This window comes from Pimephales promelas, chromosome 13 (assembly GCF_988280905.1).
Source record: "Pimephales promelas chromosome 13, fPimPro1.hap1.1, whole genome shotgun sequence".
Lineage (NCBI taxonomy): Eukaryota > Metazoa > Chordata > Actinopteri > Cypriniformes > Leuciscidae > Pimephales > Pimephales promelas.
Genome location: NC_142781.1, coordinates 529,682 through 543,540, shown reverse-complemented (window position 1 = coordinate 543,540; position 13,859 = coordinate 529,682). Strand labels below are relative to the sequence as shown.

The window sequence follows — 13,859 nt, the reverse complement described above, 5'->3', positions numbered from 1 at the left end:
GGGCTTTTGAAAAATTGCGTTAACTTTGAAGGGGTTCGAAACGGAAGAAGAGACTGTTTTTTTCTGCTGAACAAGTAAGACATTTCAATAGTTCAATCGTGTAACAGTACCTTTTCTTAATTCACACAGTTATGGAGTTTCCTGAGTTTTGCCTTTCTCGTTTTGCTATTATGGAGAATATGAATTCTGCAGGTAACCATAAAACACATTAAATTTAACATTAGTCACGCAATGCTGATGTTGTTAACATGAACAATTTGAGAATAAAGTAGGCTATAATTTGCACGGTTGCTGTAAATCGCGTTGATTAAATCTAACAACGCTTAATGTCGAATGCTTTTCCCTCTTAGTTGATCAGAACGAAATGGATGTTACTTACTTGTTCAGAAGACATTTTCCGGTGAATATTCTTATGTTGGTCAAACTTTCAAAAAGTAAATCTATGAGTCTGTATGACAGTATCCACACAGCGCGGTGATTGACAGCAGCACTCACCTCAAAACACTGTGTTCTTCCGCGCTGTTTCATGCCGATTTACAACCCACGTAAAGATGATAATTCCACGAATAACTCCAATTGCAGATTTCGAACGGAGATGGCGACAAAGAGGAAAAGCTACGGACTGCAGCTTTAATGTTATGTAAGCATGGCTAGTATAAATAAAGGCTATTAAATAAGTTATCAAAGTCTGGCACTGATAAAAGAAACATTGAAATGAATCAATTAAGTGAATTTTTATTTTTAAAACAGTAAAGAAATATGTGTAACAGCTTTATATGAAGTCCTGTACATAAAGCATAAATATATGTCCAATATTATAGAGTCTGTCAGAGTCATCAGACATCCACCCACTCCAGCTCCAGGACATGGGAACGAACACACTGTGAAATAAAGCAAGAATCTTTCACAAATCTCTCCAGCTCCACTTCACTTCACTTCCACATGTGTGATGAAGATCGGGTCCAGGCCCTCTCCACAGAAGGACTTCCTCTTCACCCCGTGGTCAAACCGTAGTTCCACACCCACACTGATGTCCTGCAGCGCCCTGAGGAGGATGACGTACTTGTCCTCCCCGTCCACACGCAGCCTGCAGTGAAAGGGCTTCAGGTTGGGTGCTTTTGTGGAGTGGTTTATCCTCCTGCCAACGGTGTCTGTGCCAGGGTGGCACTCGCACGGAAAGGTCTGGGCGTCGATGCAGAGCTCTCTCTGTCCGGCTTTGAAGAAGAACATGTGCCCGTCCTCGTCATCCTGCACCATCGCCCTCCCTCGTGCCGCTGGGATGACCCTGCCGTGGTAGTCGCAGACAATGTCGTTCTTGGAAAAAGTCCGAGTTGCCACGACTCCTAAAATGAAGAGAACATATTGAGTTAATGAATAAACATTACAGTTCAGAATGTAAATTTAGTTCTTGCCGCAGCTAAAATGCACATTTTACAGTATTGTTTTTTATCTGCCCTTACAAGACAAATGAAAGGTTTTCTTACCCAAACCGTTCTTGCCACCAAAGTCTTTAATGGCCACGCCGGCCCAGTTCTGCTCAGACACACAGCGAAGGATGAACTTGTAATCTTCAACCGCGGCCTTCGAAGCTGGTGTCCACATCCGCTCGATGTCCTCCGGCTTGGGACAGTTGACCTTCCACCCCTCCTGCGCGATAAGCCGCGCCACCTTTGCGGCCGAAGGCTTGTGGACTGTGAAACGTGCTGAAGGACAGAATGAAATAACGTTACTCATGTGAGTCACTGTGATTGAATGGCCTAGTTTTGTGTTGAGTTAATGAGTGTTGATGCTCTATTGATGGATTCAGAGACTCACACAGCAGATATTCCTCTCGCTGGGCACGCTGGGTAATCCGCCACTTGTCATAAAAAACGCGGTCATCTGGAAAGCCTGATTCGACGCGCTGCTTCTTGGACGGCGGCTGACCCTCCGGCGAAACAGGAAATATCTCCACGAATTCAGCGAAGCTCTTCCCAGATGGTCCAGCGGCACCGCTTGTGGCCGAGGACGTCTCGTCCGCAGAAGTGCTGTATAAGAGAGGAATACAAGGTTTATAATACACCAAACAATGATGTTTTTGTTTTGTGAAGCGATGTGTACCTGACTAATGATTCCAGCAGCAGAGCCGCGTCGAGGACATCCTGCGGCCGGACCGCACCAGCGCTGATGGACAGGTAATGCTGGAGCGCCTCCTGTTGCTGCGCCGGGAGCTTTTCTGCAGCCTCCTCAACCGCCCTCCGCACACACTGGGCAGAGAAAGGAGCCAGCTTGTACCTGCAGAAACAAAAAGGAAATGTTAATTGTGACGAGGCAAGATGCAAAGAAGTGTATCCGTTCACACACACACACATGGACCCGTGTTCGGCTCTTACAGTTTATGGAGCCGATTCATGTCCCGAGAGACACTGTGAACCTCCACGCCGGACGACGAGACGAAGAAGCTCTTGCAGAGTTTATCCGGCTGAATGTTCTCAGGCCTGATGCGGCTGAAGTACAGCTCCAAGCACTGCGGAGAAAAGACCAATGAGTTATTCCATTTAAAACAATGGTGGAGAGCAACCAGTCAAACTTACAGCTTCCTCCTCTTGTGTCAGAGCGATCTGCATACTCAAGGTTTTCTCCCTCTGTACGCCGATCACAAACCTGTCCCCCAGCTTGGTCTTGTTCACCCACTCGGCATCCTGGAAAATATCGTTGACAAATGCATAAGTGTGCCAATATTAAAGCACATCCGAAGTGTAAACTGGTTCCAGTAGATGAACTGACCGTCAAGGCTTCCACAGCTCTGGGACGCTGCATGTGGACAAACACCAAGAGCGCCTCGCAGTAATAGCGGTAGAGCGTCTGGTCCGTGTTGGAGAGCTCTCTGCCCGCCTGCAGGTCCCTCTGGATCCTGAGCACGTCCGGCTTCGCCACTCTCACGATCTTCTGGCAGTGTTTAATGCCCGGAGCCGTCTGAACCAACCGGCTGTTTGGATTCAACATAACAGACAAGACTAGTAAAGTTATCGATGAAAATAAAGTTAGAAAAGCATTTAAGGATTGCACTTACGTTTGAGGAAGATCAGACGGAGCAGCATCTTCTTCTTCGTCACTATCAGACTCGCGGGGCTGGTTCGTGATAAAAAAACCCCGCCGTAGAAGCTCCTTGACCATGGTGACCCGAGAGCGCCGGTCAGGCAGGAGCACACAGATCTGGTTGTAGTCCCAGGTCCTGTTCGTCCGAATCCACTCTTTGCCCGAAGCCTTGGCTTTCTGAACCTCGGCCGCTCTCTCCTCAGGCGTGCGTTTCTTCATGCACACTCTGGCCAGATGAACAGCAAGGTTGTCCTGGGGTTTGTGGCACTGCAAGCAGTGGACAATGCTGCGATCAGCGGACCTTAAAAACACAATGACATGATATAGAATCAATTATTTAAACAATGATCTCAAAGAATGAGACATCATTCAAAAAAAGAGATAAAACACTCTTAAATATGCAGCAGAACAGGGCATTGCCCTATTACCATCTATCTATCTCAGAAGTTTTAAAATTAGTTAGAAATGAGTAAATGTGACCAACTGAACATAAAGAGCTTCATTTTGATTGGAAACACATTAAAAAAATCTTGAGATTTGAAAAGAAAAAGAGCAGCATCCCAGAAGAGGAAGATAATGAGAGCAATCACTGGCCTGTAATATAATTATATTTATATAATATAATATAATGGTGTATTTCTGATCAAGTAAATACGGGCTTGATGGTCAAAAGAGTCTTCTTTTAAGGTAAAAATAATAAATTCTGCATGTTTATATGCTCACCAGGCCTGCTTTATTTTTGTCCAGTGATTGCTCTCATTATCTTCCTCTTCTGGGATGCTGCTCTTTTTCTTTTCAAATCTCAATGTTTTTTTAATGTGTTTATACTAATGTGTAATATCCCATTTTGAAGGTAGCACTACTGAGCCCCTGCACCATGCCCGTTTCTGAAACTTTGCACGTCTACTACCAAATAAATGTGATGTGTCCGACGATTTTCATGCAATATCTAGCATGCTAAGAGTCTCAAAAGCATCAAACAAGAATATCAAAGTTTGATGTGTTGCCATGGCAACTATATCTTAGATATTAAATAATCATTTCACAGGTCTACATCTGGCGTGTGTTTACATTATACAGATGAGTTTGAAGCAAATCAGGTAAAAATAACAGGGGGATTTCAAAGTATTTTGGAAGCAACACACTTCCTGCTGCCAGTTGGGGGCGCTATAACTTTGACTCACAATAGTCACATCCATGTGATCATCCTCTTACAGCAAATACACTGCTGAAGTTTCATCAAGATCAGTTAATGTATGCTGAAGTTATAACACACTTCCTGTTTCACGTTTCTCACCATAAATTCGTTTCCTCGCCACGGCCAAACCGTTCGAGATATCAAAAATCCCCTGCCAATTTTTCATTCTCAATGTCTTGATTTCACACTGACCAAGTTTCGTGGCATTTCATTGAATTCTCTAGGAGAAGTACTTTAAATTCCATTGCATGCGTTTTACAAACAACCCTTAATAGACAACTTCCTATTGGGCTGGGGTAAAACTTAGAGCATGAAAGTTGTTCGCCCCGATGAGATCTATATGTGTACCAGGTTTCATATTATTACATGCAAGCGTGTTTGATTTATGGACCAAGTTTTCAGACCCCGTTTTAGGGGGCGCTGTCGAGCCCCCTTGCCATGCCCGGGTACCTTCTTCAGCCCGTCCCTGATGGCCCTGGAGCGTACGATCACACCGGTGTGATTAGAACGGTCAGTGCATCACGTCATCAACTGCTAAATTCAAACTTGCTGGCGCTGAGCCAGAGACAGACGCACTCAGTGCGGTCATATATCACAACTATTGAGTGTTTTCAACCACATAATGTTTATTTTAGGTTTCAGACATTTAAATACAAATAAGTACTAGCAAAACAATGATTTTGAGTTTGTAAAATACACACTGATGTCTAAGGAAGTGGCAATAATAATCCTTTCAATTTTAAGAAGATGACACGTTTTATTCATATCAGATACAAATTGTGTAAGTAGCTTAACATTTGACCCTATTCTTGTCCCAGTTCACCAGCCACTTACTTTCATGTATTTCGTGAGAAGTGGAGGAATTGATTTGTTGTAAATCCAACAGATCCGATTCTCTGAACTGTAAAAGAAACTAAAATGGCGCCGCCCATTGTGCATACAGCTCAACTAACGCGATCGTTATAAAGATGTTTAAACAACAAAACCCATCCACTTGCACATATTTGACAATCAAAATATCAGTGTTTCATGCTATAACCAATACATTTGTGAATATTTTTAATAAAAATGGAAAAATGAGTGTTGTGTCACGTGACAAGCAATGACGCGTCACCATGGAAACATTAAAGTGGCAAGTTCTAAATAACGGTCGCCTTGAAAAACTCAAGCTGGGGGTCAGTGAGAATATTTTAAACGTATGCGTGAAAGGGTTAATAATGAACACTCACCGAGCTTTACTGCAGTTGACCACAGCTGGTATCAGTCTTCTTCTGCCCTCATCTGATGTGTTGTATTTCATGGTGTTCAGCTCATCCAGCGGCTCCTCTGAGATCTGAAGCATGAAGGAGATTGTTGAGCAGTGAGACGGAGAGAGTTCCTTCTGTGAGTGTTTGTCTGATTTCACAAACTCCTGAATCTCTCTGGACAGAGTCTGATCTTTCACTTCCAGCAGACAGAGGAACAGATTGATGGATTGATCATCTGAGAGTTCAGCAAGTTTTTTATTTTCTTTGTATCGCATATCAAGTTCATCTACATAAATGTCATCATGATCATAAATGCATGTCTTAATCATCTCTAGAATGTCCTGTGTGATTCTCCTGATGTCCTCTGAGCTGCTCTGTGTGTGTGTCAGTAGATCCTGTAAGAGTCTCTGATTGGACTCCAGTGAGACGCCCAGCAGGAACCGCAGGAACAGATCCAGACGTCCATTATCACTCCTGAGGGCTTTATTTACTGCTGATCTTAGTAGATCATACAGAGAGTCAAATCGGGAAAATTTGAATTCATACAGCGGTTCCTTGTTGTTGATCATATACGAGTAAAACACAAAGAAAGCAGCGAGAAACTCCTGGACGCTCAGATGAATGAAGCTGTAGACTTTCCTCTGATGAATCACAGATTCCTCCTTAAAGATCTCAGTGCAAATCCCAGAATGCACTGCGGCGTCAGTGACGTCTATGCCGCTCTCTCTCAGGTCCTCCTCGTAGAACATCACATTGCCCTTCATCAGCTGATGGAAAGCCACTTCAGCAAGTTTCACAATCACTTCTCTGTTGGAGCGCAGGAGTTTCTCTGGATCTCTCTCTTCATACTTCTGATTCCTCATGTGGATCTGAATCAGCAGGAAGTGGATGTACATTTCAGTCAGAGTTTGAGGGATTTCTGCACTCAGATCTTCTTCCAGGAGCTTCTGAAGCACAGTGGAGGAGATCCAGCAGAAGACGGGTATGTGGCACATGATGTGGAGGCTTCTTGCTCTTCTGATGTGAGAGATGATTCTGCTGGCTTGATGCTCGTCACTGATTCTCTTCCTGAAATATTCCTCCTTCTGAGGATCACTGAATCCCTGAATCTCTGTCAGACGGTGGATGTATTTGGAGGGGATCTGATTGGCTGCTGCTGGTCTGGAGGTGATCCAGATGAGAGCCGAGGGAAGCAGATCTCCTTTCATGAGGTTTGACATCAACACACCCACTGATGAAGACTCAGTCACATCAGAAACTTCCTGAGCGTCTGAAAACATCAGTGGGATTCTGCTTTCATCCAGACCATCAAAGATCAACACAACTCTACACTCCTCATACATCTTTGAGTCCAGATCTTGAAGTTCAGGATGAAAGTCCAGCAGAAGTCTGTGAAGACTGTACTGATGATCTCGGATCAAGTTCAGCTCTCGAAATGGAAGCACAAACATGAAATCTACATCCTGATGGTCTTTCCCCTCGGCCCAGTCCAGAATGAACTTCTGCACAGAGACGGTTTTCCCGATTCCAGCGATGCCTTTAGTAAGAACAGTCTTGATCTGCTGTTTCTCCTGGCGTCCTGGTTCAGGAGAGGCTTTAAAGATGTCATTGCAGTGGATTGGAGTGTCTTGTGAGTGTTGTGTTCTGGCTGATTTCTCCATCTGTAAAACCTCATGTTCTTCATTCACTCCTCCTCTCTCTCCCTCTATGATGTAGAGCTGTGTGTAGATCCTGTTCAGGAGGGTTTCATTCTCTTGGAGATTCATTCCCTCAAATAATCTCTCATACTTGCTCTTCATGCTGGTTTTGTGTCGGTCTTTGACTCTCTGTAGTTCATCATTCACTGGTTGATCATGTCTATTGAGGGACGGCGTGACGGTGGTGAAAGTGTTGTTCAGACAGAAGACTGAGGCGGCTCCTCGAGAGATGCTTCGCTCTCCATCTACTCTGCTGGAACAACAACAACAACAGAGTAAAACACACAAAGCAGCTTCACAGAAAACAGAAGATCAGAAAAACACAGATGAGAGTAAAACAGTGTTTCAATCCTCCAGCGAGCAGCTAAAGATGAGAGACGAGGAACAAACTCACTAACAGATTTAAGAAATGAGGAAGACACCAAATCCTCATCCTCAATCTGACACCAGAGATCCTGATAGACAATAAGTTTCTTATATCTGGACATTGAGGTCACAGTTCATTCTCCATCACTGAACGTTTGTCCACAGATTTGAGGAGAAATCAGAAATAAAAACTGAACTCATCTCTCTGTGTGCATTCGGTGTGTTTTTGAGTCTCATGTTATTAGTCTCCTAGTTTCATACCTGCCAACCTAGAAGAAATTTTATGAGTACTTTTATGCGGCGGCAGGGGGTGTTGGGTGGTATATCTCAAAATATATTTTTGTCTTTTTTTTTGTCTGTGTCACACACAAACACATGCCTATTCTATAAAAATAGTTTTGACCTCTAAAGGTTTTTTTAATTTGACACAAATACTAAATTTAACTTGCACTGCAATGCAACAGTGAAAGTACAAAGTTTCAATCCTATTGAACTCCATTTCTTTATTCATGATTGATTAGTATTGTATTATGTTTGCCTGATTTCGACACCGGGGAAATAAAAGCAAGACCTAAACATAAAGCAAATTTGCCTGTGAACGCTTTATATAAATATAATATAGGTAGGTCTAAATCCGGGTGATCACTTATATCAGTGTTATCATATCGTCCAGCCCTAAAACTTTATACGTTTTTTGGTCAGTGTTTATTAAAAAAACATCCAATAATGCAGAATATGCAATGATAAATATTTAATTGATGAGCTGTTAATGTATATAACAATACAAAATATACGGGTATGGTTTTCCAGCTAAATTCAGCATATTGACACAAAATGATAACTGCAAATCCACCTTTGGCTGACTGGAGTCCAGCTGTTTCGATCCATTTGCTCCTCTTTCCATAGCAGTCTGTAAAAATATACCTCGGATGTTTTGTCAAATCTAGTTGTAAGCCTACAGTCAATCGCAAAGCTCTTTCCCACTTTATTTGTGTGTGTTGTGTTTGTTTTTCGCGGTATTCACGCTGAACACATATACAGCCGCTCAGTCTTTTTGCCACTCACTGTGAGGAACTGCAGGCACTCCGGCCGACGGTTACGTGTCACGCACATTCCCTCTATTAGTCTAAAATAATTTTTAAAAACCTAGATACCAGTAAAAAAAAAAAAAAAACGTGTACATGTTATTTATTTTAAATTGGCTACTTAATTGATTATTCCAATATCCAAATATGATATTAAATCCTACAGGGAAAAGGGTTTATATTTGTGCTTTCTTTGCATTTGAACATTAGGCTACACATTATAAACAGGACATGCATTAGCTGAATAAACTTTAGCCAATCCAAATATATTTACAGAAACAGTTAACAATGCATAGACAGGAGTCCTGTCACATGACCAATAATATAATTGTTCAAATAAGACGAATCCGACATATAATGAGGGCTGTTAACAGTAAAGCGTCCGTCGCTTAACTAATTGTAAAAACACGAATAGACAAGACAAAAAGCTTTGACATTTTGACAAAGAAAACACAAGCAAGCCTGTCAAACTTTGCCTGTCAATTTTTATATTATAAATATCTTCTCTCTCTGTGTACGCGAGTCTGTTTGTGAGAGCTCGCGCAGCACTGATACATGAGATCATACAACGGTCGTTTTTAATCCATAAGTATGCCAACTACACTAGTTTTCATACAAAATAAATACGTAACATAATTCGGTACTTTGGTTATTAACATAATAACGTAACACTAGCAGGCTACCCAGACAGCAAACGGACATTGAATCAACGTGGAAACGACGTCTCTCATGACATTGAAACAACGTTGATTTTGCTCATCGAATTAACGTTGAACCAACGTCAGACGCGGCATTCTTCAAAGCTAAATGAAAATCGAAAATTGGTTTGCTTTCATAACGTTGAAACAACGCGTTGATTTCAAGTTGATTTTCCGTTAGTTTTGAAAGAATGACGCGTCTGACGTTGGTTCAACGTTAATTCGATGAGCAAAACAATGTCAGACAACGTTGTTTCGATGTCATGTTTCCATGTTGATTCAATGTCAGTTTGCTATCTGGGTATGTTTCTCAACACTGAGAATGAAAAAAATAAACGCCTGTTTCTCCAGATTCGCGCTTTATATTATCAGTCATCCACAAATAACAGCACTTTCATAATCACTCAGACATAGCGATTTCAATTTTATTTAGATTTATTGTTCAATATTACTTGAATTTTTTAATTTGCATGGCTGAATGTCTTCCTCTTATCTGAGTTACCATGAATAAATTATGGAGTATTTTTTTAAATAATCCTTGCGATCCTGTCCCGTGTGAAAACCAATCAATTTTATATGAACTCAAATACAATATTTCAACTTTCTACATCCACCCCAGCCCGTTTACCTTCAGGAGAAGTCCCGACTACTGTAGGCCTACCGTCCTCGCTTAAATCAGTCAGACCCGGGGCGCGTGCGAGTGGAAGTGGGATCGAGCGGGATTCTTTATTGGTGTTGATTTTCAGTCTCTTTTTAATTAAAGGGCTTACACATCTGTCAATCATCTCCGCTTGCAATTTGAATGAACCCAGCGCTATGATTGGTCGAACTCTTCTCTTGCTGTTGCTTGATTTGAGGACTGCGCGTGCAAATACGCGTCGCCAGGTTTTTGCGTAGTTTAGAGTGACAAATCGCACCAGCGTACTTTGAGGTCAAAATGTTGGCAGGTATGTAGTTTCACTGGAGCAGTTAAAACACCAACTTCATGTTTATACTCACAGTTGATCAGGAGTCACTGCTTCATCACTGAATACAGGAGGAAGACCCATGGATCTGTCACTCTTCATAGACACACAGCTGGGGTCAGAGGTCACTGTTTCATCACTGAATACAGGAGGAAGACCCATGGATCTGTTACTCTTCATAGACACACAGCTGGGGTCTGGAGATGAAGATCTCTGTCTCTTCCTCCTCCTGGAGATACTGAGAAAACACAGAAAAATGATTCTAGCTTTAGTTCTGCCAGCTGTTTATTATAAGTCACTCTGTTTTCTCTAACGCCTGTTTGAGTTTAGTCTTCAACTTGAGTCTTTCAGTTTTGAGATTTGTTGATTGAGTCTTGATTCTCCTTCAGAGAGGTGTGTGTGTGGAGGTTTGTCTATTACTTTAATAATGTCTCACAGTTCGATTCCAAGCCGCTCTGAAACCACAGTATCGTGAGCTGCATGTGTGTGTGTGACTTGGAAACACGTTGCACATGTATTATGGATGGTAAGATTCACAGATTCGCATCGGTGCATCGGCATAAAAATAAGTGTGCATCGGATACATGTTGGCATTTGTGATGCATCGTTTTTTTACATCTGCATCGGTAAAAAACTATCTATTCATATTTAATTACTCGTCGATGCGCTATACTTTTATTATTTAAAAAGTGATCAATAGTTTATTATGTAACTGATTGATTTCTCCTGTCTGAACTGTTGCTCAAGCGCATCTCTTATCACCGCCGCTGCTGCTACATGAATATGGCGCGTCACAACACTACGCAGAGCGAGGCGCGTCCTGGAGGTGGAGCTCTATCTTTCAATAAATAATCATAAATCCAGTGTTTGGAAACACTTTAACGCTATAAAATATACAGACAGTATCCTGCTACTAATTTAACAACACAGAGCATATTGTTGTCCGACTGTTAGTTTCACAGCTTCTATAGACCAACGCTACTTTTGCGTCATCGAAGGGTAACGCCCCCTTTTGGGGGAAAACACCTCTATACTGTCAATGGGAAAACAAACGGATTCCCATGAGAACAGAACTTGCACTAGATCTGCAAAGTTTCTTGATAGCAAAAATGGCACAAACTTATAGAAGCTAACGTTACTGAATACGGGGTTACAGAGGTGTCCCTTTGAAATGGTCGAAAACTGGATTAATGACCCCACACAGCGGCCAAATATGGACTATTCAGACATCTAACGTTACAACTATCTCGTGGAATCACCAAGTAAGTAGCCTTTTTTTTCATTAACACTCACAGTATGACAAACTAGACGATGAATGGATCATATTTAACTTGATTTAAGCTATTGACATAGTCTAATAAGGTAACGTTAGCTGCTAACAGCGTCTTTCTAATAGCTAGTCGACAACAAAACTATCAATAGCTTAAATTAAGTTAAATATGATCCAAGTGACATGGCCTCATCGTCTAGTAGTTTGTAATAGGCTACTGTGAGTGTGTAAATGATAAATAAATAAAAAAGGCTACTTACTTGGTGATTCCACGAGATAGTGGTAACGTTAGATGTCTGAATAGTCCATATTTGGCCGCTGTGTGGGGTCATTAATCCAGTTTTCGACCATTTCAAAGGGACACCTCTGTAACCCCGTATTCAGTAACGTTAGCTTCTTTAAGTTTGTGCCATTTTTCCTATCAAGAAACTTTGCAGATCTAGTGCGAGTTCTGTTCTCATGGGAATCCGTTTGTTTTCCCATTGACAGTATAGAGGTGTTTTCCCCCAAAAGGGGGCGTTACCCTTCGATGACGCAAAAGTGGCGTTGGTCTATCGTTCTCATTTCTAAGTCACTTTGGATAAAAGCGTCTGCTAAATAAATAAAGGTAGATGTTTTTCATATATATTTTTTTACATTCATACAGTATTTTTTTCATACGGTTATGAAAGTTTTTTTTCTTTTGTATTATGTTAAACAGCTCCTGCTTTCTGCTCACTGAGTTCGCCTGCTGAAATCACATTAGCCCGCTGGACTTATGGAACATTTCTGCGTTGTTTATCTCTGAGCATCCTTACAGTGTTTCACTGCTAAAAAGTGTGACCAGAGACAGGACAGGAAAATAAAGTCTGTTTTATTGAATCTTTTGGTTTTGTGAATTTAACAACCTATACAATATTGAATTTCATAGCATCATATTTTTCTCCATTGCATTGTATGTATTACATTGAATAGCATCGCATTGAATCGAATCAAAATCGTATTGTACGAGTAGTGAACCGTATTGCATCGCATCGGCAGCCGCTTATATGTATCTTTAATGTTTCGTATCGTTGGCTATGCATTGAGATGCGCATCGGCCTCAGTTATGGAGATGCACATCCCTAACATGTTTACTGTATTACAGCCCTTTTCAATTACATAATCACACTAACCCATATGACCAGGCGTTTGTAAATTATTACATTCCTAAGTAACACATCTGTAATTTTGTGTCACCTGGGGTCAGAGGTCATTGTCTCGTCACTGAAGTTAAGAGGATGACCCATGGATGCGTCACTCTTCATAGACACACAGCTGGGGTCTGGAGATGAAGATCTCTCTCTGCTCTCCATCATGAGAAACTGACTTCAGACCTGCATATGGAAACACAAGAGAACAACACAAAGATACATACTGGTGCCGGTCATATAATTAGAACATCATCAAAAAGTTGATTTATATTATTAATTCCATTCAAAAAGTGAAACTTGGATTTTATATTCATTCATTCAGACTGATATATTTCAAGTGTTCATAATTATATCTGACAACTAATGAAAATCCCAAATTCAGTATCTCCGAAAATTAGAATATTACTCAAGACCAATACAGAAAAAGGATTTTCAGAAATGTTGGTCAACTGTAAAGTATGAGCATGTACAGCAGCACTCAATACTCCTTTAGCCTGAATGACTGCAGCAATGCGGCGTGGCGTGGAGTCGGTCCGTCTGTGGCTCTGATCAGGGGTTATGAGAGCACAGGTTGTTCTGATAGTGGCCTTCAGCTCTTCTGCATTGTTGGGTCTGCCGTATCGCATCTTCCTCTTTACAATACTCCATCACTTTTCTATTGGGTTAAGGTCAGGTGAGTTTGCTGGCCAATTAAGAACAGGGATACCATGGTCTTTAAACCAGGTACTGGTAGCTTTGGCACTGTGTGCAGGTGCCAAGTCCTGTTGGAAAATGAAATCTGCATCTCCATGAAGTTGGTCAGCAGCAGAAAGCATGAAGTGCTCTAAAACGTGCTGGTAAACTTCAGAAAACACAGTGGACCAACACCAGCAGATGACATGGCACCCCAAACCATCACTGACTGTGGAAACTTTACACTGGACTTCAGGCATAGTGGATTCTGTGCCTCTCCTCGTCCTCCAGACTCGGGACCTTGATGTCCAAAGGAAATGCAAAATTTACTTTCATCAGAGAACATAACTCAGCAGAAGTCCAGTCCTTTTTGTCTTTAGCCCAGGCGAGACGCTTCTGAAGCCGTGTCTT

The 13,859-nt window shown here is 41.7% G+C and overlaps 1 protein-coding gene across 4 annotated transcripts; it reads right to left on the bottom strand.

The window, feature by feature from the left end:
• Nucleotides 1-715: 715 nt before the first annotated feature.
• Nucleotides 716-12,981, bottom strand: LOC120479287 (protein NLRC3). Of its 4 annotated transcripts, XM_089118267.1 has the most exons (11): nucleotides 12,823-12,981; nucleotides 10,369-10,572; nucleotides 5,506-7,473; nucleotides 3,053-3,379; nucleotides 2,767-2,968; nucleotides 2,574-2,681; nucleotides 2,373-2,506; nucleotides 2,101-2,274; nucleotides 1,816-2,027; nucleotides 1,485-1,703; nucleotides 716-1,343 (listed from the first exon to the last, which is right to left on the bottom strand). In XM_089118267.1, exons 1-11 carry the CDS (start codon nucleotides 12,939-12,941, stop codon nucleotides 928-930), a joined length of 4,083 nt encoding a protein of 1,360 aa, XP_088974393.1. In that variant the 5' UTR covers nucleotides 12,942-12,981; the 3' UTR covers nucleotides 716-927. The 4 variants fall into 4 exon arrangements, with proteins under 4 accessions (XP_088974393.1, XP_088974395.1, XP_088974394.1 ...); XM_089118269.1 differs by lacking the exon at nucleotides 10,369-10,572; XM_089118268.1 differs by lacking the exon at nucleotides 12,823-12,981 and having other exon boundaries at nucleotides 5,506-7,470; nucleotides 10,369-10,504.
• Between the last annotated feature and the right edge of the window lie 878 nt (nucleotides 12,982-13,859).

Excerpts from the sequence above, each read along its gene's own strand:
- LOC120479287 (XM_089118267.1), bottom strand. The coding sequence starts at position 12,941 with ATGATGGAGAGCAGAGAGAGATCTTCATCTCCAGACCCCAGCTGTGTG. Across the intron at positions 3,380-5,505 it reads GTCAACTGCAGTAAAGCTCG|GTCCGCTGATCGCAGCATTG; the intron begins GTGAGTGTTCAT and ends TGTGTTTTTAAG. Across the intron at positions 1,344-1,484 it reads TGGTGGCAAGAACGGTTTGG|GAGTCGTGGCAACTCGGACT; the intron begins GTAAGAAAACCT and ends TCTTCATTTTAG.